At 55.1% G+C, this 26,421-nt stretch overlaps 1 protein-coding gene across 2 annotated transcripts; it reads right to left on the minus strand.

Moving 5' to 3' along the window:
• Positions 1 to 785: 785 nt before the first annotated feature.
• PADI3 (peptidyl arginine deiminase 3) lies at positions 786 to 24,851 on the minus strand (the record flags this gene model as incomplete). Of its 2 annotated transcripts, none has more annotated exons than XM_084875247.1 (16): positions 786 to 1,494; positions 3,242 to 3,367; positions 4,036 to 4,118; positions 5,342 to 5,444; positions 5,531 to 5,675; positions 7,308 to 7,459; positions 8,743 to 8,850; positions 10,406 to 10,517; positions 10,610 to 10,713; positions 10,949 to 11,127; positions 12,680 to 12,805; positions 13,140 to 13,257; positions 14,427 to 14,488; positions 18,191 to 18,263; positions 20,217 to 20,397; positions 24,760 to 24,851. In XM_084875247.1, 16 exons carry the CDS (start codon positions 24,849 to 24,851, stop codon positions 1,261 to 1,263), a joined length of 1,998 nt encoding a protein of 665 aa, XP_084731373.1. In that variant the 3' UTR covers positions 786 to 1,260. The 2 variants fall into 2 exon arrangements, with proteins under 2 accessions (XP_084731373.1, XP_084731374.1); XM_084875248.1 differs by having other exon boundaries at positions 4,036 to 4,114; positions 5,338 to 5,444.
• Between the last annotated feature and the right edge of the window lie 1,570 nt (positions 24,852 to 26,421).

Raw genomic sequence — 26,421 nt, forward strand, 5'->3', positions numbered from 1 at the left:
CTTCTGAGGCACAGAGGGCTAATCCTGCTGGGGTGTCCCCGCCCGCAGAGCGAGGTCCCACGGCCAACAGAGCACCTGTGCGTGGAGAAATTTCTTCCCTCTCCAAGAAATCCCAGGAGATTTCTGCACAAAGCCAGATTCCTGAATGGCACATGATGGGAGTTTATAAAGCTCAGGGACAACTATCATTTCTTTAACCCTCGCCGAGAGCTCCTACTACGAGAAAGCTCATACCGTGTTTCCCTGAAAATAAGACATCCTCTGAAAATAAGACCTACCTACAGGTTTCCTTCTGAGTGAAATATAAGGCATCCCCCGAAAATAAGGCCCTCCTAGGCTAATCATGAGAGATTTGGTCCACTGATGCTGAAAGAAATGGAGTCACAAGAAACTCACCAGGAAATTCAGGAATTGGATTGTTATGATGATGTTCCAGAAGATGATGACATGATTGTCATTGAATAAATGAGTAAATTCTTGATACTGTAGGATTCACAGTTTGTCTGGTTTGTGTTGACAACTACCGTACTACCGTAGCGTATACAGGTAATAAATTTCCTTTATTTTCATTTAACAATAAATGTGTACTGTATTCTTCTTCATGGAAAAATAAGACATCCCTTGAAAATAAGAACTAGCGCATCTTTGGGAGCAAAAATTAATATAAGACACTGTCTTATTTTCGGGGAAACAGGGTAGTAGTGACATGGTTTGGGCACTGGGCGGGGTAGTGTTCAGGGTCTGGTCAGGAGCGTGGCCGATGGAGGGATGGCTCCCCCTCAAGCGAAGGGGGCCCCCAGCTCCTTCTCGGCGGGTGAGGCTGTGGGCGGACTCTCTCCTCTGGGAAGGACTGACTTCGGGGCCGGTCCCTTGCAGAGGAGAGGCAATCAGGACCGGAGCGGAATCGTGGGTCCTTCCTTCATCGGACACACGGGACCAAAGGGCAGGTGAGATGCATGGATGTCTCTAGACCCCAAAGAGGATCTGGCTCCATGGGGAGGCTCTGGGGGTGGGGGAGTCCTCTGTAGGAGAGGCCACAAGAAATGAGGTCCCCTTGGAGGCCGGGAGGCATCACGCCTGAGGACCAAATGGGCTGCTGGCGAGACTTGCAGGAAAATGGCCTCGGAGAGGGGCGGGTCACGCTCGGCGTTCCAGCTGGACACCTGGGGTCTCCTGACACTTCCTTGGGGGCCTGTCTCAGTCTCCATCCCCTCCGCCCATGTCCCACCCCAGGGGGAGAGGAGGGTGGGCGGGACGGGCTCAGGGCACCATGTGCCACCACTTGAAGGGGAAGGGCTGACGGCGGACGTTGGTCCCACAATGCACCTCCCCGTGCAGCATGTGGTACGGGGTGAAGTCGTCGATGAAGGTGCAGTGGAGGCCCAGCGGCTCCAGCAGGGACCGCACCTTCTCCTCCAGGCAGCAGCGGCCGTTGATGACGGGCCCGAAGGGCTTGGGGATGCCCAGGTGCTTGCCCAGCACCAGCATGTTCACCTGCAGAGCGGGGAGAGCCCGGTCAGGGGCGGAGTTTCATCCTTGGCTCCCACCCCGGCGCCTTCCCTATAGCTGGCAGCACCTGAATTACTTAGTCTCTTAGACAACCTTGCAAATAGCCACTCGCCCTTTCAGGGAGTGGGAGAGGGACGTGGGCTGGTAGGACCTCCGGCCAGCTGTGCATTCCCGTAAAGCGTCTGCCCCGCTCACAAGCCCTTACGTCTCTGGTAACTGCTCTTCCTATTGGGGGATTGTGGCAGCTGCCATGCTTGTGCTACAGACTCCCACCTCCTAGCCTGTGGAGCAGGGTAAATAGCTGAGCCAAGCGGGACCAATCAGATCCTCTCTCTCTCGGGACCAATCAGATCCTCTCTCTCGGGTATCTGAAGCTCACGTGGCAGGAGTCAAGTCAGTCTGCGTCTGTATCTATAATGCGAGGTCATACTCATATTCATCCCCAGGGACAGAGAGGCCAAGGAAGCCACGCTGGAGGTGGGGAGAGGAAGGAGGAGGGAGGAGAGGAGGGATGGGAATGGACACAGAGATAAGAGCTGGTTCCAGGTGCCCTTGTGTTACATCGTCCTCTCTGGCTGAAGCTGGCTCAGGTGGCCCTCCGTGTCCTGCAAACACGCTCTGGGAGCACACACATAATGCAAGGCCGCCTTGAATGTGCAGGAAGGAAGGGGAGTGGAGAGGCCCTGCAGGTGGGGAAACGGAGGAAGGCAAAAAGGCCAGAAAAAGGAAGGAAAGGGGGCGGGGGGGTGAAGCAATGGTGGTGTGGACAGGCTCTCTGCAAGGCTCTGATGATGGGAAAGTGCTTCTCTGGAGGATGGGGGTAGAGGATAGAGAGGGAGGAGAGAGGGAGAGGGGGAGGAGTGCTGGGGAGGAGACCTGGGTGCTCTCCAGCAGTGCTACTCAATGTGTGGTCCCCAGACAGCAGCATGGTGGCACCTGGGTCCTGGTTGGAAAGGTAGCAGTGTCTAGGCCCTGCCTCAGACCTGCCCAATCAGAACCCCTGTGGTGGAGCCCGGTGGTCCAGGCATTCCAGATGCAAGTTCAAATTTTGAACCCTCAGGGCTCAACCAAAGGCCACTTCTTCCATGGAGCCTTCCTGGACTTTCAGTCCTGCCTCTTAGGCTGCGAGTGCTTTGTCCGACCTCTGAACCACCACATCACGTGATTACACAAGTAGATGGCTGGGACAGTCCGCAGCGGGGAAGTCTCCCATCTCGGCTTAGCCTGGAGGCTCCGTGAGAGCAGGGAGAGCCTCCATCCTCTCCGCCTCTCCCACAGGCACCCGCGTGTGGGGGGGATGGATGGAGTGCTGTGAGCAGGACAAGAAGCAGAATGGGCACCTTGGCCCCAGCTGATGCCAGGCTTTACACACCTCTGGGTAACCATCCATTCACTCCGCAAATACAAGGGGGTCCCTGGGAGCAGGCAGCGCCCGTCCCTGATGGCCCTTGAGCAAGAGGCTTGGCCAGTGAGCATCTGTCATGACCATGACCATGACCATCAGCCAATTAGCAGCCCTTCTGCTGGCCGTGATGGGACCCTGCTGCTCTCCGCCTCCCCACCAGCCACCCCAACCCCAACTCCAACCCCAACCCCAACCCCAACCCCAACCCCACCGTGGCAGCGACCAGGCAGTGTGCCCCTCCTCAGAGGGGAGGCTTAACGTCTAACTCAAGGAAACCTTAGGTCACAGGGGGAAGGAGGGGAGAGGGAAAAGGGGAGGTGGCCTCACCAAGTCAGGGAAGAAGGCCACCGCCTTCCTCCTCTCGGTCTTGAACAGCTGCGGGATGTCCAGGATGTCCTGCTCGGTCAGGCCCAGCTCCCGCTTCAGCACCTCCCGGTTCCAGTCGATGCAGCTCTGGGGGAGAGGGAGGTAGAGTTGGGGAGCCCCTGCCATGTGTGTTGCGGGCCCCGTGGGGTCACGTCTGGTTAAGGAGAGGCGGGCTGCCCGGGTGCCAACGGATCAACTCCCCCCACGAACCTTCTCTTTGCATCCCTTCGTCAAACACACTGTCCTGTCCCACTCCTCATGGTCCTGTCCCACTCCTCATGGTCCTGCCCACTCCTCACTGTCCTGTCCCACTCGCGGGCTCAACGTGAGACAGAGGGCTCCATCCCTGACCCTCTTTCTTCTCTAGACCCTTCCCTCCTCAGGGAACTTCTTCAGTCTCGCGGTCTGAACACCATGGAGACACTGGCGACTCCCCAGTGTCTGCCTCTCAGCCTGCCTGCCTCCTCCTTCCCTCAGGGCCGCCTTCAGCCATTCCCCCCCAGCCCCCTCCCCTCAGGGCCGGCCCTCAGCCATCCCCCATCCAGCCCCGCCTCTCCCCTGGGACAGGCACTGTCCCTGACACAGCCTTGCTGTCCAACCCCATCTTGGATCTGTGTCATCAGGACCCAGGAGATTCCATTTGTCCTCCCAGACATACTGGACACCTCTGCTCCACGCCCCGGGAGGCCATCCCGGAGAATCAGGTCTCCCGTGCCACTGGTTTCCGGTTGGCTCCGCCAATGGGGACACTGTACCTGCACGAACTTATTGTAGCTGATGAGGTTGTTATTGGAGAGGACCTGGTTGATGGAGATGGTGCTGACCTGGTTGTTACTGCCTGTGAAGCGGTGGGGAGAGAGAGAGAGAGAGAGAGAGGGAAACAACGCCAGCAGTGAGGGCCCCTGCTCTGGGAAGCAGCCAGGCAGGGGCCAAGTTCACAGCTACTGGCCCTGCAGAGTCAGCAGCTCTCTGGCCTGTCTGGCTGGCAGGCACCAGCCAGCCCAGCTCAGCTTGGCCACAGAGCAAGTCTGGGTGCGGGAGGGTGGGAGGGATGAGAGGGTGGGAGGCGCAGGGGACCACAGCGCTGGGAACTTAGACCTTTGCTTGAGTTCATTGGGAGTGGTAACGCCTTTAACTGGAAATCCACACCGCTCTCCCCGCAGGGCACCGGGTGCTGATTCCTCTTCTCTGGTCTCTGGAGGGGCAGGAACGGGCCACCCACCTGCCCACCATTGAACCCTGACCCTGCCCTCCAAGGGGTGAAGCATGGAGCTCCCCGGAGGCCTGGCTTTCCTGCCTGCTCCATGGAGGCCCCGCGCAGACAGGGCTGGACAGGGAAGGGGAGGTTAGAGCCAGCAGAGCACATTTCTCAGGGCCTCTATGCATCCAGCTCTTTCCTGAGGTCAGAGCTCTACCTTCAGTACCTCATTTAACCCTCCTGCAACCCCACCGGGCACCCATTATCATCCCCCCCCCCACGTGCCCCTGGAGCTGCCAGTCCAGGCCAGCCCCTCCCCCAGATGCTACGGGGACTTGTGCCCAACCCTCACCACACCCAGGCTCCCACAGGGGTCAGCGGCTGCAGCAGTCACCTGGCAGGGACGCGGAGGGGAGCCTGGGGCCGTGGGAGGTGGCAGGAGACGAGACTGTTCACGGGCCGTCAGGAGCCCAGGAGCCCCCATTAGATGCTCCATCAACCAATGGGATTCACTCACAAAGCACAGATTGTTAAGACTTTCAGGACAGTGGCAGACAAGTATTAAACCTCAAGGGAGGGGGCCCGCTGAGCAGAGGGCAGGTGGGCTAGCCTGGTCGCATGCCCATGAGGCTGGCCCTGTCTCCACTCTGTCCCTGCCCATCCCAAGCCCATCGTCCACCATCTGTCCTGCCAGCTCTGCCCCCGAGTGGTCCACGGTGGCTGGAGGAGCAGGGCAAGCAGTGGCAGGGGTGAGGGCTCCTGGATTGAGGGGGACGGCCCTGCTTTGAAACTTGCCAGCCCTCTCTCAAGTCCCGGTGTGTACGGAGGGGTGTAAGGCCGTGACGAGGGACAGTGGTACCCACCAACGACCCCTTCAAACAGCAGGGCCCTGCCGTGGCCCCACTTCCGCTTCTCCTGGAAGAGCTTGAGGCAGGCGCTGGGGCTGGCCAGCAGCATCCGGAAGCCCTGTGTGGAGAGGGTGGACTCCTCAGCACGGGCCCTGGAGCGCATCCCCTGCCCAGGCGCCAACAGCCGTGCCACCAAGCCCTCACCTTCCCGTTGGGGGCCGGGACGAAGCTCAGAAACTCATCCACGTGGCCCACGGCCAGCCAGTCCACGAAGAGCTCCACGGGGGGCTGCACCCTCTGCGCGTGGAGGAAGTTCCGCACCACCTGGGTGACCCTGCGGCCGCTTGACCTGGGGCCCAAGGGGGTTAAAAGGGTTGCTTAACTTAAAAAAAAAATCTGTGCGGAAATGGAAAGACAAGCGCTCAAGCTACCTGCAATATCTACGAAAAAGCATGCATTGCCTTTGTAAGCAGGAAGTACCATACATGCATGCATGCATGCATATATACATACATACATATATACATACATACACACATACATACATATATACATACAGATGGCGTTTGATCCCAAGGTGAGTTCTCCAGGGGGCACACAGGACAGGTCACTCGGCCTTGGGCTCGCCATCCAGGCAAATCCTCAGAGCCGCCCTCGGACCCCATCCTCCCATTTTTCAAGACACTGACTGCACCCCTACATCCACCCCATGGCTGGGTGGTCCTTCCTTGAGTTTGTCTTCCTTTTCTCTCACTGCAGCCTCACCCCCTGCACATCAGTGGGGAGAGGCGGACAAGATCACCCTGGAGGGGCCTTATGGTAGTGAATGTAAATCCCATTCTTCTTTGCCTTCTGAGAAAATACCTAACTTTCTCTTTCTGTGGGATCATATGTTTGAAGGCAGTTAGTCCCCCCCCCCCCGCCCCAAAGCTTCTGGAGTCACCTGTTATTTGATCCCAAGTCTGTTCTAACTGCTGTGCTGAATTCAGTTCACTCTACACGTTGGTCTGTTGCATAGCTAATGACCATCCTATATAATAAAAGCCTAATATACTAAGTGCCCTACTGTTCAACTGTTTGACCAGTTGCTATGACCCACACTGACCACCAGGGTGCAGGCACTCTGATCAGTAGGTTAGCTTGCTGCTGGGGTCTGGCTGATTGGGACTGGGTGAGAAGGGCTGGACATGCCCTGGAGCCCTCCTATGATCCCTCCCTGACCCCTATCGTGCACCGGTGGGGTCCCTCGGCCTGGCCTGTGCCCTCTCCCAATCCGGGATCCCTCAGGGGATGTTAGAGATCTGGTTTCGACCAAATCCCTGCAGGCCAGGCTGAGGGACCCCACCTATGCATGAATCCATGCACCAGGCCTCTAGTTATCATATAATCCCTTCTCTTGTCCATTGGTACGCAGGTGTAACGTTTGAATAAAGACATAATCTGTTATTCTGTATGCATTACTGCCATTTCAGTTTTCATGTCCTATATCTCCCTTCTCCTGCTCTCAGGAAAAGATTTGATATTAGTCATTTACACCGTAGTATAAACAAGCTCTGACTTAAATGCAGTTTCTCCCAGGACTGTTGAGACTTACAGCTTTTTCTTCCTTTTTAATTGGTAGCAACATCTACTTATTTTCTGAATGGGAAGACCTAAGTCTAGTTATAACTTTGCGTTCTGTGTTACCTTCCCAGGTCACTCACCCTCTCTGAGCCCACTTGTAAAATAAAAGGGCTGAGGGACCTCTTGGGGCCCTGCTCAATTACCTGGGGGGTCTGAGGCTACTTCTCAAACCCCCCAGGTAATGGTGGACAGTGTCTGGTGAACAGCCCACTGCCTTCCCAGCCGCACCTCCCCCTTGCACCCAGGACTACTGTTTCATCACTCCTTTCTGGCTCTCTCTGAGGAGTGGAGTAGCCACCATCACCACCCCCGCCCTCAGCCTCCCTCCCAGCCACACCTCTCCCTGCCCCTCTCTCACCCAGGCAGGTTGCCCCCAATGAGGATCCTCCCCAGGGGGTACTCCTTCCCGTTGGCCACCACTGGGGGGCTGACCTCCAGGTTTCCGAAGGAGTCCAGGCCACACACAGAGCTGTCCTGCGGCTCCCGAGTCACATAGCCGAAATCTGGACCCTGAGGGGGAAACCGAGTCAGTGTGGCTGAGGGGGGCAGATGGCCATCATGAAGAGCTTAAAAAGCAACTTTCTGGGTTCTGAATTCCTTAAAGGTGGGGCAGGGGTGGCTGCCCATTCTTCAGATGGAAATACTGAGTCAAAGGCTGGGATCTGATCTATTCAATATTTCAGGGATGCACAGGGGCCTAAGTTGGGACACACACAGGCCCTCTGGCCCTGCTGCCATGTTAGACCCGGAGCCTGAGGCCATGGCCACCCCCTTACGCTGCACAGACTTGCTGCCAAGTCCAGCCCCAGGGCAGGCATCTGGCTGCTCTCGCGTGGCCTGTCTCTGGGACCATGAGGCTGTGGTGGCTTTCTGAGCCTCAATCTTTCAGCTCTGGAAGAGGACAGAGCTTCCCGGGATGTTAAGCGGTGAGAGCCCCTACCACCTGTGTGATCCAGTGCGGGGGTTGGAGGGGCCCATTCTCTGGGCACCCATGGAATCTCCCCTCCTTCCTCAAGGAGATCCTGGTCAGCAGCCATCACCCCACAGCTATCCTATTACCGACAACACCAGCAGGCTCCCCCTGCACAGACAGAGAAGCCTCGCCAACGCCTGTGAGGCCAGGGCTAGCACGTCAGTTCCACCGATGAGGAAACAGAGGTTCAGAGAGGGAGAGGGACTCAGGCAAGGTCACACAGCCTGTGAGTGGCAGAGCTGACCTGTTCTGACACCACAACCTGTGATCTTAATAGCTGCCCTCCCCGCTCCCCTTGCCAGACTGAGCAAATAAAAATGTAGGATGGCCGAAACCATTTTGGCTCAGTGGATAGAGCGTTGGCCTGCGGACTCAGGGTCCCAGGTTCAATTCCTGACAAGGGCATGTACCTTGGTTGCAGGCACATCCCCTGTGGGGGGTGTGAAGGAGGCAGCTGATCAGTGTTTCTCTCTCATTGATGTTTCTAGCTCTCTATCCCTCTCCCTTCCTCTCTGTAAAAAATCAATAAAATATATATTTTTAAAAGTGCAGGATGCCCAGTGGCATCTGAATCCCAGACACACAACAAATATATGTTAGTAGAAGTACGTCCCATGCAATGTTGGGGATGTACTGTCACCACAAAGATACTCGTTGCTTATCTGAAATCCAAATCGAACTGGGCATCTCTGACATGTTCCCTGGCAACGCTACTCCTGTTGTTAAAGATCGTGGTTCCCGGCATGCCCCCTGCACACCACACCCCTCAGGGTCACGTCCACACCCCCCCCCAGGGCTGGGCTGCCCCCGGACCGCTCACCAGGATCCTCTTGTAGGGGAAGTCCTGCAGCTCCCCGTTCCTGGGCGAGTCGAACACCACCGGGAAGGTCTTGTGCGGCGCCTGGACGTAGCCCAGCTCCATCTCGTCCTGCGAACGAGAGAGATGCCCCGCTGTGGACAGCCACCACTTCCCACGCTTGCTGGGCACTAGGCTAAGGTGACCAGACGTCCCGCTTTTGGCGGGACAGTCCCGACTTCTAACAATTTGTCCCGCGTCCCATGGCGTTTTTAAAAAGTCCCGATTTTTGAACGCCGCGGGACAAATTAGTAAAAATCGGGGGGAAATCGGGACTTTTTTATTTTTTTATTTTTATTTTATTTTTATTTTTAAAATATATTTTATTAATATTTTACAGAGAGGAAGAGAGAGGATAGAGAGTTAGAAACATCGATGAGAGAATCATCGATCAGCTGCCTCTTGCACACTCCCTACTGGGGATGTGCCTGCAACCAAGGCACATGCCCTCAACCAGAATCGAACCTGGGACCTTTCAGTCCACAGGCCGATGCTCTATCCACTGAGCCAAATCAGTTTCGGCTGCCCTGGACTCTTGATGGGTATTAACTCCATTAATCCCCCTAACATGCCTATATGGAGGCACTATTACTACCCCGGGTTACCAACGAGGAAAGCGAGGAACAGAGAGGTCTAGTTATTTGTCCAAGGGTGCACAGCCAGTCAGCAGCACAGCCAGAGTCCAATCCAACTTGTCTCGTTAGTAACTTGGTTCATTGAAGGAACCTCCAGCCATGACAGCTCCTAGCCTGGCAGTCAAGGTCTCCTTCCTCAGTTCTTACCCTTGACAGAACCTTGGCCCTGGGCAGAGGGAGCACGTGACGTTCTTTCTCATGCCTCCAACCTCTGGGCCTTTGCACATGCTGCTCCTCGGCCAGGGCCACCATCCCCTGAGTCCCAGCATGGCCCTTACCAGCTGTTTGGCCCTGGGCATTTGCACCCCTGAGAGCTTCTCGGTGGGTAATGACAGGGGGTTGCCAGGAAGATGGAATGGCACGTGGCGATGGCACGTGGCTGGTAAGCGCTCACTGAGTGGCAGAAGCCATTCCCCATCCATTTGCCAAGTCCAGTCCAGCTCAGATGCCCTTCCTCCTGGAGGCCATCACTGATCCCCCGACTGAGGGGATGCCACCTCCTGCAAACCCTCCTGCAGGGGGCACTTAGCGGGTCCCCCTGCAGCATCTTAGATGGTGAGAGCTGGGATTGTCACGACCATGGGGCTCCTGAGCCTCGGCTCTATTGACATTTGGGGCCAGATCATTCCTTCCCATAGAGGCCGGGAGCCAGTAGCATCCCCGCATCAGGGTGGCCATCTAAAATGCCTCAGACGGCTCGCTATCCCCCGGGGACCCCTGGTCCAGGCTGCTAATGACAGGGCTTGTGTGTGGCCAACCCAGTGCCTAGCCCAGATCCTGGGGGTAAGAGGGTGTTGTATCTAGCATCAGTAAGTTCTGGAGACAGGGGGCGAGCCCTAGGTCTAGAATGACAGAGAGCAGTGGCCAGTGAGGGCGACCCAGCGCCCAGGTCCTCCTGGGTGCTCCCGTCAGCCCCGCCCCACCCCGTGGGGACAGGCCCGCCTCCCCTCCGCGCCGGTGTCCTGGCTGGGCACTGCCCGGCGGCGTGGTACCTGGATCCAGCGGTCATTGCGGTTCTCGGCCTGTGGGCAGATGGTCAGCTTGCAGCCGGCCTTCATGGCCAGCTCCGCCACCGCGTCCACGAACCGCGTGTTGTTCCTCACCCTGCAGACAGGCCGGGCAAGCGGCTCAGGACAGAGCCAGGCCGGGGGTGGGGGCCACCAGGGTCGGAAGGACGCCCGTGTTCCCAGACTCACTGGCACACGTACACCTCGAGGGGCGGCAGGGTGCTGGGCGTCATGATCCAGGGGGCCACCCGGAACACAACCGTGTCGGTGAAGATGGGGGACTCAGAGAAATCCTGCAGGGGGAGAGCGGAGAGGACAGAGCCCTGGCCAGGGGGGTCCAGAGGCCAGGCCATCTCAGCCCCGGGGGCTCTGAGCAAGTGCTTTGTCTAGGGTTCTAGAGAGGATGGGGTGGGGGTGGGGGGATTTGGGGAGGGATGGGGGAGGTTGTGGGGGGGGGTCTTTCCCATCAGCAGTGCCTGTCTCTCCCAGGACAGAGCCTTTCTGTCTGGTCTCTGCCCGGCCACCCACCTCGTTGGAGTCGTCCAGCAGGGTGACGTGGAAGGAGACGAGGCCCGGGAAGCCGGCGTCGGGGAAGGAGAGGCCCTCCACGAAGAAGCGCTCCCCGTCCCCGTGGGAGCGGGGCACCTCGTAGGACACCTTGTCCCGGCCCAGCACGTGCCTGTAGGCCTCGCACGAGTCCTCGGGGCCTGGGAGGGGACCAGAGTAGCAGCTGTGGCTCCCTGGGGGGCCCGGGCAGCGTGAGGGGCGCAGGAGAGCTGTGTGGCCTCACCCCAAATGCCGGCCAGACAATTCTGGCGCCTCACCTCCCACTGGCAAGGGGGGTAGGGGGGGAGGTGCTTAATAGGCCGGGTGGGCCAGGCTGGGGCTGGGGAAAAAGTTGTCGACATCTAACAAAGTCACGTGTACCCCTCCAGCCGTTCCACTTGTAGGTGTCTTTCCTACAAAAGACACACACCAGTTTAAACCGGTTTGGCTCAGTGGATAGAGCGTCGGCCTGCGGACTGAAGGGTCCCGGGTTCGATTCCAGTCAAGGGCATGTACCTTGGTTGCGGGCACATCCCCAGTAGGGGGTGTGCAGGAGGCAGCTGATTGATGATTCTCTCTCATCGACGTTTCTAGCTCTCTATCTCTCTCTCCCTTTCTCTCTGTAAAAAAAAATCAATAAAATATATTAAAAATAAATAAATAAATAAAATATATTTTTAAAAAAGACACACACCAGGGTCTTCACTGGTGGTTTACGTGTTCATCAAACAAACATTCACTGCGCACCTACTATGTGCGTCTGAGGCACAGCTGTGTACTCAGGATACCGCCATGAGCTAGGCCCCTGCCCTCAATGAACCTATTGTAAAATCAGCAGCCGAGTGACCCAGGGGGCAGGGTAGCGTGCAGCATCTCTAGCTTCGGAAGGCTATGGAGCTGGGGAAAAGAATAAAGCAGACCCGATAAATGCACAGAAAGAGGGGCTGAGTATATGGTTCAGTGAAAGAAGCAGGTTGGAAAGCAGAATAGGCACACCATGAACGCACCTGCATGCGCGCACACACACGCGTGCACGCACACACGCACATAGAGGCACATTCAGTACATATAGAAAAAGTGCTTAGAACACAGACCGGATCCTTGTCAGTGAACACATTTTAAGAGTCAGGTTTAGGGTTAGGGATAGAGGACTCTTATTTTTCACTCCAGATGCTTTTATACTGTTTGGTCTTTTTAAAAAGTGAGCATCTTATGACTTGTGTCCATTTGCATTGTGAGGAGGTCTTTTGCATCCTTGCTTGGACCTGCGGCACTGACATTGTGGCTACGTGAAGTAGTCACGGTTTTTCTCCGGGAAATGCACCCCGAATTCTGCAGGGCCCGCGCCCGTGGTGCCCGGGACTGGCTGAGGAACACCTCGGTAAACAGCGAGGGAGAGAGGAAGCAAGAAGGACGAAGAGCGATCCCTGCTGAATCTGAGGGGTTGGCCTCTGGGCGTTCGTGACACCGTTCTCCCTGCTTTTGTGCACATTTGAGATATTTTGAGAGCAAACACTTCTAAACACTCTTGAAACACATTTTAAAAATCCATTCATCCAGTAAGACAACCTCGGGCCACGCCTGTGCTGGAGACGCCAGCTGGCCAGGCCCAGAGCTCACGCATCTGACCATTCCTCCGGCCCCCAGGGCACCCGGGAGCCTGGGCAGAGCTGTCCCCTGGCACCGGGCAGGGGGGAAGGGGCGTGAACTCACCGCAGGCGTGGAAGACCCGCGCCCACTTGGCGTCGTAGCTGGAGGTGTGGAGGACGAGTCTGTGGTCGTCGAAGAGGGCGGCGGGGCCCTGGGTCCGCAGGACCATGACGGACATGTCTTCCAGGTCTGGGGAGTCGGACAGAAAATGTGGGGAAAGGGCCTGGCCCGCAGGAGGTGCTCAGATAATGTTAACACCCCCTGCTCCCCTGGAGGGAAAGGAAGGGGAGAGCTTCTTTCTTGAGTCCCATCCTGGGGCGTGCATGGCACCGGGGATGCTGCAAAGAGCAGCTGCTAGCCCCTCGCAGCATCCCCTTGGGAGAACAGTCAAGGTGTGTCTGGGAGCTGGACCTCGGGCCCCCAGCTCCGCCTTCAGGGCTGTGCCTATGGGTTGGAGTCCCTACAAACGAGGTGAGCAGTGACCCTGGACACCCGGGGACACGGGCTGCCCTGGGCCCCTCACCTTGCAGGCAGCGCACATGCTGGTCACAGTTGTCCCGGTCATCACAGTTCAGGTCGTCCCTGTCACAGTTCACTAGCAGGATGGCCCCATACCCATCGGGCCCCCAGACCCACTGGCGCTGCCAATGACAAAGCAAAGCTGGTGATGGGGGGTGAGATCACACCTGTGCCTCCCTCCCCAGCATCCTCTTGGCTGGCCAATCCCATCCTGCCCTCTGAGGACAGGTCCACTCTCACTGAAGCACCTCTTGCTCAAGAAACAGCAATGGCTCGGCCGGTGTGGCTCAGTGATGAAGCATCAACCTATGAACCAGGAGTCTGATTCACAGACAGGGCACATGCCTGGGCTGCAAGCTCGATCCTCAGTGGGGGGCACGTGGAGGCAGCCAGTCAATGATTCTCTCTCATTGATGTTTCTGTCTCTCTCTTCCTCTCCCTTCCTCTCTAAAATCTATAAAAATATTTTTAAAAAAGAAAGAAAATGAACAGCAATGGCTCTCCACTGCCCACATCATCGCCTCCAAACTGGCAGCTGTCTTTCGTGGCTGTCTGTTCTCTTTTGCAACAGGCAACCTCCTAATTCTAAGTCCATCCCTTCCTCCAGCCTCAGCTCCTGCTGTTCCCTCCACCGGGACTGCCCTCCATTTTACATCCTTTTAGGTCCCAGCTCAAGTGGGCTTGCTTCCAGAAAATCTTCCTCGCTCACCCAGCCCCCCTTGTCCTTTTCCTCTGAACTCCTACTACCATGAAGTGCCACCACAATTCAGCCCAAAGTTCTCCAACAGTTTTATACTGTTATAATGGTAGATTTCCCTTTACTCCTAGATCAAAGAGTTAGCACACTATGGCCCCTGGCCTTTGTTTGTAAATTAAGTTTTATTGGAACATGTCCTATGCACTTGTTTACATACCTGTTTACATACCGACTGTAGCTCTTTCACACTACAATGGCAGAATCAAGTAGCTGCCACAGAGACTGAAAGGCTTGCGAAGCCAAAAATATTTTGCTATCTTGTTTTTACAGAAAACGTTTACTGACCCCCAACCTAGATGGAAAAATACACAAGGAGGTTTCCACAAAGCAAGGCCTAGCCTAGCGCTGAGCACGTGTGTGCTTCCTAGTCCCTGGTGATGGCTTCTCTCCTGGTAATGGAAGAGTCCCACCACGCCTGGCTCCCCTGACCTCAGCATCGGCTGGTTGTGCCTGTCACAACCTCGCCTCTATGAACCCAGCCTAGAGCAGTTCTAGAATCCACACCCCTTTCTGGGCCCAGGGCAGATGTCCTACCTTGTCCACAAAGCTCCCGTCCTGCCTGCCGTCACAGTTCAGGTCGCAATCCAGAGTGATGTCTGCAAGGGGAGGGCAGAGGGTACGTCACCACTGGGTTCCCAGGAGGTCAACACAGGCCTATGACCTTCACCTTCTACCTTTTGCTCTCAGGGCCCACCTGGGGCTGGGCAAACGGAAGTATTCTCCAAGAAGACCCTGCCCAGAGGTGGGGCGGGGGCATCTGGAGCCTCTCTCCCTGGGCTGGGGAAAGGAAGCAGCCTTGGGGAGGAAGCAGGGTCAGAGTCAAGGCCCAAGACAAATGCTGCCCCCTCCAGGAAGCCTTCCCTGATCCCGCCCTCTTCTGTATCCCTACAGCCCTCACTGTCTGGGGCACACCCTGCACTGAGCTCAGGTTGCCCTGGCATTCTTGGTCTGTGTGAAGCTGCCTCATCTCCTTGGGATGGGGGAGTGAGCCTGGACCTCGGTGTCAGACAGACGTGGATGTGAACCTGGTCCCCGCCATCTGCCGGCTGTGGCCTGTCTGGGCTTCACCTTCATCCCATACTCTTAAAACCCCAGCTTCCATCCCACCTTCTGAACATGTCTCCCCAGAACCAGCGGAGATTTTATAACACAAACGGGGCATTCACAGGAGAGAGGTAGGGGGAGGGGGAAGAAGGAAACATTGGAATTAATTTTTAAACTTGGAAAGATCCCTAACCACCATGCAACCAGTGAATGAATGTATCCCACAAACAGAATGTGGGCAAAAGAAGTCCCACCCGTAAAAATAATATGTACACTGTGATTCCATCCATAGGACATTCAAAGAGCGGCAAAAATAGACTATGTTATTTGGGTATGCATACTCCAGTGACAAACCCACAAAGAAAAGCAAGCAAATACTATGGCAAGGTAGTGGCTACCTCCACAGGAAGGAGGCCGGAGATCATAGAGGGGCCTATTTGAGGTGCTAGTCGCGATCCATTTCTTGACCTGGGCCATGGCTACTCATTTGCTTTGTCACTATTCATTAATGTGTGTGCATAAAATAAAGCTTTATTGTCTGGCCGGGGTGGCTCAGTGCTTGAGAGTTGACCTATGAACCAGGAGGTCACGGTTTGATTCCCGGTCCGGATACATGCCAGGGTTGTAGGCTCTGTCCCCAGTGGGGGGTGTGCAGGATGATTCTCTATCATCATTGATGTTTCTATCTCTCCCTCTCTCTTCCTCTCTGAAATCAATACCAAAATAAAGCTTTCTGCACTTTTCTGTGGGTACGAGAGGTCCAGTGCACAAAATTTGTGCACTGGCGGGTGGGGGGGAGGGTTCCTCAACCTGACCTGTGCCCTCTCACAGTCTGGGACCCCTTGGGGGATGTCCGACTGCTGGCTTAGACCCATGGGGAGTGGCTCTAAGCCAGCAATCGGTCATCCCTCTTGCAGTCTGGGACCCCTTGCTCCTTACCACCCACCTGCTCACTGCTCCTTAGAGATGACACGGAGGTGGGAGAGGCTCACCAGCCTTGGGCCCAACTTCCTTGTGGGAGTGCACTGACCACCAGGAGACAGCTCCTGTGTTGAGAGTCTGCCCCCTGGTGGTCTGTGCACATCACAGCAACCAGTCGTTCTGGTCATTCTGCCGTAATGGTCACTTAAGGCTTTTATTATATAGATACTTTGCAATGAACAATGTGTGTGTTCAGGGAGGGGGAGGCAGGGAGATAGAAACCTCGGTCCAAACTAAAAGCAGGCGAATTAAAGCAACAATGAGATACAGCCCCTCTGATTGGCACAAAGGGAGAAGGCTGATAGCGCACAGTGTTGGCAAGGCACATCCACCCCCTGTTGGCAGATATAGCAAGTGGTACTGTCTTTTTGGAGAGCAATTTGGCAATATCTATCGAAGTGTACAATGTGCATTTCCCATAAATCACAGTTCTGCTTCTAAAATGCCTCCTGAAGATGGAGCATTTTTAACCTTCTTGCTAATTGCTCTCCGCGTGCTTGTACCACCCATAGTGGTACAAACTCCCACCCACAGTGCCAGGAGCCCCCAGCTCCACCTCCTTGGCAGCACTAAGTCCAGCGTCTTTTCCTTTGGGCTCTGATCCCTGCGGCTTTCTCTTCTGTGAATTGCTTGTTTACATTTTCCGCCTATTTCTAGTCATTTGTCTTTTTTTCTTATTGATGGCAGTGTTCCATAATCTCCATGCTCCAAGGAAGCCACATGCATTGCAGATTTCTCCTCCCAGTCCAGAGTTGGATTCCTCTGTTGTATAGAAGTTTTAAATTTTAATGCAGCCTAACATCCACCTTTCCCTTTAGGATCTGTGCTATCGTTTTTCCTTGTTAAAGACAACCTTGAGTTTAAAGATATTCTCTTCTAAAAGCTCTAAAATATTGATTTCACTTTAATATTTTTAACTTGCCCTAGCTGGTTTGGCTCAGTGGATAGAGTGTCGGCCTGTGAACCAAAAGATCCGAGGCTCGATTCCAGTCACATGCCCAGGGTTGCAGGCTCAATCCCCAGTAAGGGGCAGCCAATCAATGGTTCTCTCTCATAATTTATGTTTCTATCTCTCTATCCCTTATTTTCTGAAATCAATAAAAAATATATTAAAAATGTTTTAACCCATCTGGAATTTATTTTTCAATATAGTACGAGATATGGTTCAAAGTTTATTGATTCTCATGTGGTATTCACATGAGTGGGGTCTATGGCCAGTTCTCTATTGGTCTCTGGTCTGTATTTAATCAGATGCCTCAACTACTACTACTTGGAGAAAAGCCATTGGTACCATGCATCCCTCCCTCTTATTCTTCCTCAAAATTGTTTTGGCTATACTTGCCCTTTGTGCTTCCATATGAGATTTAAGGTCAGCCCTACAAAGTTCAATTTAGACTGTTTGATACTGGCCCAGAGCTGTTGAATCTCTGTTCTGTTATTTTGTTCATTTCATTCTTTCTTTCTCTTTGTGTTAGTAACTGTTGCCCTGTCTTCAAGTTCACCAATTCTTTCTTCAGCTGTGCCATGTCTATCTATGGCCCTATCGAAAACATATTTTATCGGATTTTTATTTCCAGCATTTCCATTTGAATCCTTCTTATAGTTCTCATTTCTCTGCTGAAATTTCCCACATATTCATGTATGTTACCCACCTTTTCCTCTACAGCCTTTAACATATTAATCACTTTACATTTCCTGTCTGATAGTTGCATGGAGTTTATATGTGGAGAATTAGCCCCCTAAAAATTTAAGTTGGAAAAAGCAAGGTCCAGTGACATGTCTGTATATGCTTCCATTTGCTTAGGAAAGGGGGGGAATAAACACGTATACATGTGTCTATTTATATAAACACAGCATGTCTTAGGAGGATGCTGGGCCTGGGGAACCTGTGGTCTTGAGTCAATTTGAATGGTAGGGGCACTGACCTCACACATATAACTATAGTCAGCCCTCTGCAGACTCAGATTCCCCACCATGGGGAATCTGAACAACACAGGTTTGAACTGCATGGGTCAATTGGAAAAAAAAAAAAAAAATTCCATATATAATTGGACCCATGCAGTTCAAACCCATGTTTTTTTAAGGGTCAACTATATACTCTTTTTTACTGTTTGAATTTTTAAAATGTGCACTTCTTACTTTAAAAAACAAAACAAAAAAAAACTCATTGATATTGGTAACAAGATCCTTGCTCAGTGTCATTCCCGACCACTTCCCATCCTGCCTTTGGCCAACGCCCTTTGGCCACACCCTCACCAGGGCCCCCAACTTACCAACGCAGGTGAGGTAGAGCACTGTGTATGCCAGGGGCGGGGGCTTATGTGCGGAGTAGTAGGAAATCTGAACCTGCGGAGAGATGGGCCCAGGGTCATGTTGGCTAAGCCAAGAGCCCCCACCCCAAAGGAGACCTTGGAATATCTGGCAAAGAGGGGAGGAGATCTCTGTGCACTGAGCTTGAGTTTACCAACTCAGCCCTTCCTTTAGCCTTCTCGGTGCCATTTATTTGTCCATGCCTTGGTTGGCCTATCTGTAAAATGGGCCTACTATGGAGACCTGGTCCCAGTGCTGCCGATGGCTACTATGTGATTTTGGCAAGCCTCTCTCCCCTTTGAGTCTCAGTCCCACCATTTGTACAATGAGGAGTTCAGACTGGGCAGGGTTTGGGACACTCTCCAAGCCAATGTTTTTATCTCTGGGACTCAGACAGGCCTGGACTCAGAGAGCCCAGCACCTCTGGGTTGTGTGACCTTGGCCAAAGCCCTTCCCAGCCGGCTCAGTTTCCGCATCTGCAAACTGGGACCATACAGGTTCATGGCTCAGAGGACTATAGTGCAGCCTAAAACAACACATGTCAAAGACTGATCGCACAGAAACATCAGCTGTCGTAAGCAGTGGGCCGGCAGCATTGTGTAAGGGCTCAGATTCAGATGCCTCCGTGGAAATATCCTGGGAAAAGTTCCTATCTGCTCTGGGCCTCAATTTCCTGGGCTGGAGAGCAGGGGATAATGACAGTTCCTACCTGCAGGAGTGATTATAGGCTGTGAGGATTAAGGAAGGAACTCGTGTAACATGCTCAGTACGGTGCCTGGCCCACAGCCAGCACCCAGTAACTGTCCAAGGCGGGGCCGGAGACGGTGAGGACGATAAAGCAGTTGGAGCCTGATGCATCAAAGCCACCTTGTTGGGAGGGCTGGATGGGCTCATGGGCAATGCTCTTAAAGGGACAGTTTTCCAAAACATGGTTCCTGACACGGAGTGTAATTCCATCGCTCCCGTACGACAAGTCCTGGTTCCCATCAGCCATATAAGGTGGCATCGCCTGTGCCAAGCTCAGGGGCCACCCCATTTCTCTCACATTCTAAGTGTACTCTGCCCTGGGGCCAGAAGGTTGCGTACAGCCGGGGCAGGTTAAAGACACTCTCTGTTAGCTGAGTGAGCAGAGAGAGGAGGGAAGGAAAGTCATTATGCCCCCAGGAAGGGAAGGGAGGGGGACAGGAAGAGAGTAGATTAGAGGAAGAAGAGGAGAGATGTCACCGTGGGAAGACGTCTCACCAGAAAGAGCATCCCTCCCTGCCCCTGATCCCTGCTTCCTCTCCTTCACACGGAGCTGCAGGGACAACCTAAGCAACCTCAGCCCACAGGTGGGGAAACTGCTTGCAGAGGACACACGCTGTGTGCGTTGTTGTTTGTTTGTTGTTTGTGTTTTTGTTCATCCTCACCAGGGGATATTTTTCCCATTGCTTTTCAGAGAGAACGGAAAGGAGGGAGGGAGAGAGGAGGAGGAAGAGGGAGAGAGAAACATCGATGTGGGAGAGGCACATTAACTGGTTGCCCCAGGAACTTGACCAGGAATCGAACCTGTGGCCCCTCAGTGCATGGGCTCAATGCTCTAACCACTTAGAGCCACTGGTCAAGGCCACACACGTTGGTTTCTTGTTTGTTTGTTTTTTTGTTCTGAGGATCTTTTTCTATTGATTTTTAGAGAGAGTGGAAGGGTGGGGAGAGAAGAGAGAGAAAAATGTCAACTTGAGAGAGACACATCAGTTGGTTGCCTCCCACATGTGCCCCCACCAGGGCGGGGCATCAAGCCTGCAGCCGAGGTACATACTCTTGATACCGATGCTTTATCCACTGAGCACACTGGCTAGGGCCACACTTTGTGACTTTAAGACTCAGCGCTGGCTGGCTCCAGGGCGAGGCACTTACTCACCATGCTACTCCGTCCTCCGTGTAAAAAGAAGGCCCAGGGAGGCTAGATCACTGCCTCCCCGCGCTGCCCCAGGCCAGGGGCCCACTCACATGACTGTCGTTGACGTCATTGCTGGGGGAGTTCATGACCACGATGATCTCCAGGCCTGCGTTGCAGCGCCACCGCCGGGTGTCCGCGCGCTCCCGGCCCCTCTCCGCGCTGGGGGAGATGTAGATGTCCACGCCGGGGGTCCCGTAGACCTCGAACGTCTCTGTGCCCTCCGGCACTGACCTGGGAGAACAGGGAGCCACGGGAAGTGCTGGGGGGGCAGCCCTTGTTCGGCTGCTTGAGCTTTGGGTCAAAGTCTTGCTTCCTCCAGGAAGCCTTCCCTGACCACCCCAGGCCTCTCAGGTCCTCCCAGTGAGCTCCTGGGAGTCAAGCCTCCACCACCCACAAATGGATACGCAGTCTTGCATTCCAAGGCTCCATGTGCATTCACATTTCCCCTGTGCGTTTCCCAGGCATTCACTGTGGGATTAAGAAGTCCGTGATGTTATCTGACCCCGGGACTGCGCTTCCCTCATTCCAGCTCGTCGGGGCGTCCTGTTTGAAATCAGTCTGATCATCTTCTTATTGTCTGAGGGGCGCCCACTGTGTCCACAGGCACCGTGCTCCCCAGAGCCTTCGATCCCACTGGGAGCCGAGGACAGAGCTCCGCCGCCAGGAGCAGCCAGACGGGGCTCAGGGCCACGGGGTCAGGGGTGGGGCATGGACCGGAGTCAGGAGTCAGACACTAGACAGGCTGGATCACACATCAGCCGGGTGACCTTGAGTAGTCGCCTGGCCTCCCTGCACTTGGTCACCTCACCTATAAAGTGGGATAATGACCCCCCACTTAGCCAGACTCACTGGCCATCATGAGGCTCACATGCGGTCATTGGAAGGAAAGGCCACCAGGTGTGTGACCTTGAGGGAGCGGGCGGCCTCCCTCTGCCTCAGTGCCAGCGCCTATAAAGGGGGGATAATGAGAAGATCAAAGGAGGGGGGTGTAAGTGCTCGGGGTGAGAGAAAGTCAGGATCACCGGAACCCGTGCCCTCATTTTGGTGCGGGGAAAACAGAGGCTGCAGAGCAAAGGGACCGGACGGTAGGGCTCCAGACCCCCAGGGCAGTGCTCATGCCTCATTACGGGAGCTGTGTGTTAGGAAGATCAAAGGGGCCAAAACTGGTTTGGCTCAGTGGTAGAGCGTCGGTCTGCAGACTGAGAGGTCCCGGGTTCGATTCCGGTCAGGGGCATGTACCTTGGTTGCGGGCACATCCCCGGTAGGGGGTGTGCAATAGGCAGCTGATCGATGACTCTCTCTCATTGATGTTTCTAACTCTCTCTATCCCTCTCCCTCTCTGTAAAAAAATCAATAAAATATATAAATAAATAAAATAAAAAAGATCAAAGGGGTGGCTGATGGGAGGCCCTGCGTCAGGTACGGGAGGATCTGGGTGTCCCACTTCCTGGAGGTCAGCAGAAGTGGCCAGCCCGTGTCCCCATGGCCCAGCTCCAGGAGGTGCATGTGGTTTGGAGCCCCGGTGTCTCCCCAGACGAGGCTCTCCGCGTGCAGGACAGGCCAAGGCCCCTAGCACCAAGCCCTCCCAGCCAGCCCAGGAGGCGGGGAAGGGAGGGTGAAGCACGGCAGGGGGTCTGCCAGGGATGGAGGCACTTCCTGGGGTTCAGGACTCTCGGTGTTGGGACCTAGAAGGTCTTGGGCAAACTGGGACAGCTCGTCACCCTGGCAGTGCCCACCCTGGGACCCCCCTGGTGATTCCAGAACCAGAAGTGCCACGGGCAGGGCCCTGGGACCTGCACTCAAAACCACCCTGGTGCCCAGAGAAGCCAGAAGCAGAGCGAGGGTGGGCTGGCTCAGCAATGCCGGAGCTCGGTGCCCCAGGGCCCACAGGGTGACTCCGGGTGAGCCCACCCTGTGCTGGGAAACAGGACAAGTCAGGTCTCCCCTGGAGCCTCGTGTCTTCCCTCCGATGGTGAGAACGGTGACGCAGGCGGCTCTCATCGCCATATCATCCCCACTCTGCAGATGAGGAAACTGAGGCTCAGGGATGACACGTAACTTGTCACACAGCTAGTAAGTGACAGCCAGGACTCGTGGCCTGCTCTGTCCCCACTCCCCTGCAAACCCAAACCCATGGGCCTCTGGGAAGACAAAAGCAGACTTTCTGAGCCGAGGAACTGACAGGAAAGGCCCCTGTAGCTGAAAACACACAGGTCGACAAGATGACCATCAAGGTTCCCCCCGAATGGCCCCCCAGGGACAGAGAGACCAAGGCCCAGGCAGCTCTGGCTCCTGGGGGAGGTACCAGCTGCTCCTCCCGCTCAGCGAGGCTCCCAGATCCTGGCCTCTCAGTCAGAGCTCTCGGGTGAAAATCGGCTGCAGCTGAAACCAGTTTGGCTCAGTGGTAGAGCGTCGGTCTGAGGACTGAAAGGTCCCGGGTTCGATTCCAGTCAAGGGCATGTACCTGGGTTGTGGGCACATCCCCAGTGGGGTGTGTGCAGGAGGCAGCTGGTCGATGTTTCTCTCTCATCGACGTTCCTGGCTCTATCTCTCTCCCTTCCTCTCTGTGAAAAATCAATAAAATATATTTTTTTAAAAAGAAAGAAAGAAAATCGGCTGCAGACAGCGGGGAGCTGCTTTGTCACCTCAGAGGCACCTGGGAGCAGAGCTTGAAACCCACTGCTCTTCAGGGTACATGGGGAAACCGAGGCCCAGGAAGGAGCCGGAGGTTGTTCCAAATGACAATAAAATGGTGGCAGAGCTCAGCCCAAACCTCGGGGTCACTGGCCCACAGGTGCCCAAGCCTTTCCACCCCATTAGACCACCTCTGCTGAGCAAGGGGCGACGCGGGCTGTTTGCCTTCCACCGAGGGCAGCGACTCTCAACCCTGGCTGTACGTTCGTCCCCGGGGCGTGGCTCAGCACAGGAGTCCCTGATCAGGAAAACAGACCCCCTCCCCTCCTGCCCAGTCAGGGCCATCTCCAACCCAACACGAGGCAGGAAGACAGGGTTTAATCCTCTGCCTCAGACAGAGCAGCCCAGTGTCCTGCCTGTGCTCATCCCTCAAGGCTCTGGCTGGTGCCCTTCCTCCAGGAAGCCTGCCCTGACTGCTCAGCCTATGCTACAGTCTCTTTTCTCATCTCCTCCTTCTCCCAATACAGTTCAGAGGTCGCTCCCCGGTGTATGGCAGGCTTGGGGACACTTGAGGCTGTCCACAGGGTCAGGATAAAGCCTCGATATGGTGACAAGGATGATAATCATGGTGGCAGTCACCATAACTGAGTGTGCACCACAGGCCAGGCTTCACCTCATGCTCTGCACGCACAATCTCACTCAATCTTCCCAAGAGCCCTGGGAACTAAAGGCCAAATTGTTCGGGTTGCTTCCTGGCTCTGCACTCCCCACTGGCTGTGTGACGCATGGGGCAAGTTACTCAACCTCTCTGTGCCTCAGTTTCCCCATCTATAAAATGGGGAGGATGATAATGTCTGCCTCCTAGAATGGTTAAGAGAATTAGCAAACATATGTAAAGCGCCAGGCAGTGACTGGGTGGAGCAGGCTCTAAGTATCATTGCTGATATTATTATTATTATTATTATTATTATTATTATTATATCATCTCCATCATACCGAGGACTCGGGTAAAGCGACTTTCCTAGGGTCCGACAGCTGCGAAAACGCGGAGCCAGGACTGAGTCACCATGCCCACTGCCCCTTCTCCCGCTGGCCCACAGTCCGAGCGTCAGGATTGCTCAATCATGGCCTCTCTGAGCCGGAAGAGACCTCGCACTAACCCAGGACTGCTCTGTGTGCCGGGCAGGAGTCCCTTCCGTGGTGGAGGCATAACGCATAGGCATCAAACAGCTGGAGGAAGCAAACCTCCTCCTCAAGGGGCGGGCAGCCAAGTCCATAAGACTCCTGGCCACGGGTGGGTTTAAATCCCGACTTGGCCACTTAGTAACTGTGTGACCCGAGCAAATGGCTGGCCCTCCCTGTGTCTCGGTTTCCTCACCTGTCAAATAAGACGAAGAGGAATAAACTTAGCTCATATGGTGGTTGTGGAAGTTAAATTTAAGAGGCTTGTTAAGCTCTTAGAACAGGGCCTGGCACTGAGTAAGTGCTATAGATGTGTAAGTAATTGGGGGGGTGGGGGGGAGAAGAAAAAGAAGAAAAAGATAGATGCTCTGTTTTCAGGCTCATCAGCAGGAACTGGGGATCGGGAGGGCAGTATGTCTCTTCCTATTTCTATGTGCTCAGCCAGACTCTCAGCCCAGCCTGCAGGGTCCCCCAGACTGAGAAAATGCGCAAGCCCCGTGGCTCCAGCACCACCACCACCCCCTCCTCCCCAAGGCCCTGGCCAGAGCTCAGCCACCATAAGCCTCTCTACCCACCTTTGGCCTCCCACACTTCGAGTTTCCTGGCTAGGGTCTTTCCTCGCCAAAGGTGACTACCCAAGCTCTTGTGATGGGCTGGTGTTCCAAGGCCAAGGCTCAGGAGAAGGCAGCCAAGCCAGGCCGGAGCCTGAAGATGCCCTACACAGCTCATAGGGAGCTCACACCCAGGGCCTGCAAAGCCCAGGCCTCCGGCTCTTACCCATAAATGTCCACCAGGGTCTCCACGCCGGCCACGCACACGGCACTGGTGGGGTGCTCCAGGGACACACGCACGATCCTCTGCAGGGACATGCTGGCCTCCCCTCCGACAGGGCTGGGGCCTCACAACCCAGCACTGCCTACCTGCAGGCCCCCTGGCCAGTGGTTTAAAAGAGCCTGGCCCTGCCCCTCCAGCCTAGGGTGCTAGCTCATTGGCTGCCGTCCTGGAGGCCACGCCCCTTCCTAGAGCCAGGATCTCTGGATTGGCTGGAAGAAACCTGATTTGCATAGGAACTTGTTGCTTCCACCCCAGCACTGAGGGAGTTAATTTCTGGCTTTAAAGGGGAGCAAGTCTCTACAGGTACCTGGCCAGAGCACGGGGGCCTGGGGGCCTGGGAGATGGTGGGGTACAGAGCTGTGCAGTATTGGTCTGTGTCCCTCACTTCCCATCCTCCTCTTCCCCTTTTCCTGCATTTTCAGAGTAAAGTGGGGGGCTTCTCTACCCTGCTGGGGAACTGACAAAATGCAGAGTCCTGGGCCCGGCCTCAGTCTGATGCATCTGGACTTTTTACAAGCGCCCCGAAGGATGTGGATGCACTTTGGTAAACACCGGCCTCTCTCTTTAAGTCTGTGGATGTCAGCCCTGGCTCAGCCACATCCTGGCTGGGTGAGCTGGGCGAGCCACTGATTGTTCTGTGCCTCAGCTTTCACATCTGATAAGTGGGTGCTGTACCGGCTTACATGAGACAATGTAGGTATAGCTCTAGTACAGAGCTTGGCATTATTTCATGAGTGTTGTTGTTATTCTTTATTATTATTATTATTATTATTATTATTATTATTATTAGATAACAAAGCCTCTGGGAGGGGGAAGTGATGAGGGTGAAAAAGCTCTCTGACTAGGGGGAGCTTAGAATGCTGGAGCAGGCTTGCTCTTCAGGTGGGGAAGCTGAGGCCGGAGCGGACTTTGAGGCACCCGGAGGAACAGCAGGAGCAAGGGCTCTGGCAAGAGGGGCCTCGGGTTCAGACTCCACCATGAAGAGGGCTCTCGGGGCCTGGTTTCCTCACCTGTAGAAAATGAGACTAATCACCAGCCCTGGCAGAGAGCGCGGCAGGGGCACGCCCTGCCCCCAGGGGCGTAGAAGGTGCTGAATAGAGGTTTCCTCTCTTCTCCCCGGTGCGGCGGATGGCTGAGGCCAGGTGGAGACCAGGGCCCGCTTCCCAGAGTCCCCGGCTAAAGCACTTGCCGAAGTCGGGACCTCAGCAGGACTCTAAGGCTGGCGCTCCGGTCTCCCAGTTTCGGGGGGTGGCGGGGAGGTCCTTCTCAGGGAGAGCGGCTGGACTGCCGGGCCCGGTGGCAGCCTCACGTTCTGGGCTGTAAAATGCTGGCTGGCTGACGCAGCTCTGGGCAAGAGTTTGAGTTCAGGAGGAAGTCCTAGACAGTCTCCTCAGCCCACAGTGAGCACCGTTGGGAGATAGATACAGGAAGTGGGGCGCTGCCCACCCCTACCCCAGGCCCACTGCGCTGGGGACAGAGCCCTGACTCTCCCTTGGGCAGCAGACCCAGGCCTTTGCCTTTTCCCAGTTATGACCAGCTTTTAGGAACAGATCTGTGGCTCATTCAGACTAAAGTGTCAATGACGGGTGGCAAGGCTTTTGCCTC

Source organism: Pipistrellus hanaki (genome assembly GCF_964339955.1).
Source record: "Pipistrellus hanaki genome assembly, chromosome: 2".
NCBI lineage: Eukaryota > Metazoa > Chordata > Mammalia > Chiroptera > Vespertilionidae > Pipistrellus > Pipistrellus hanaki.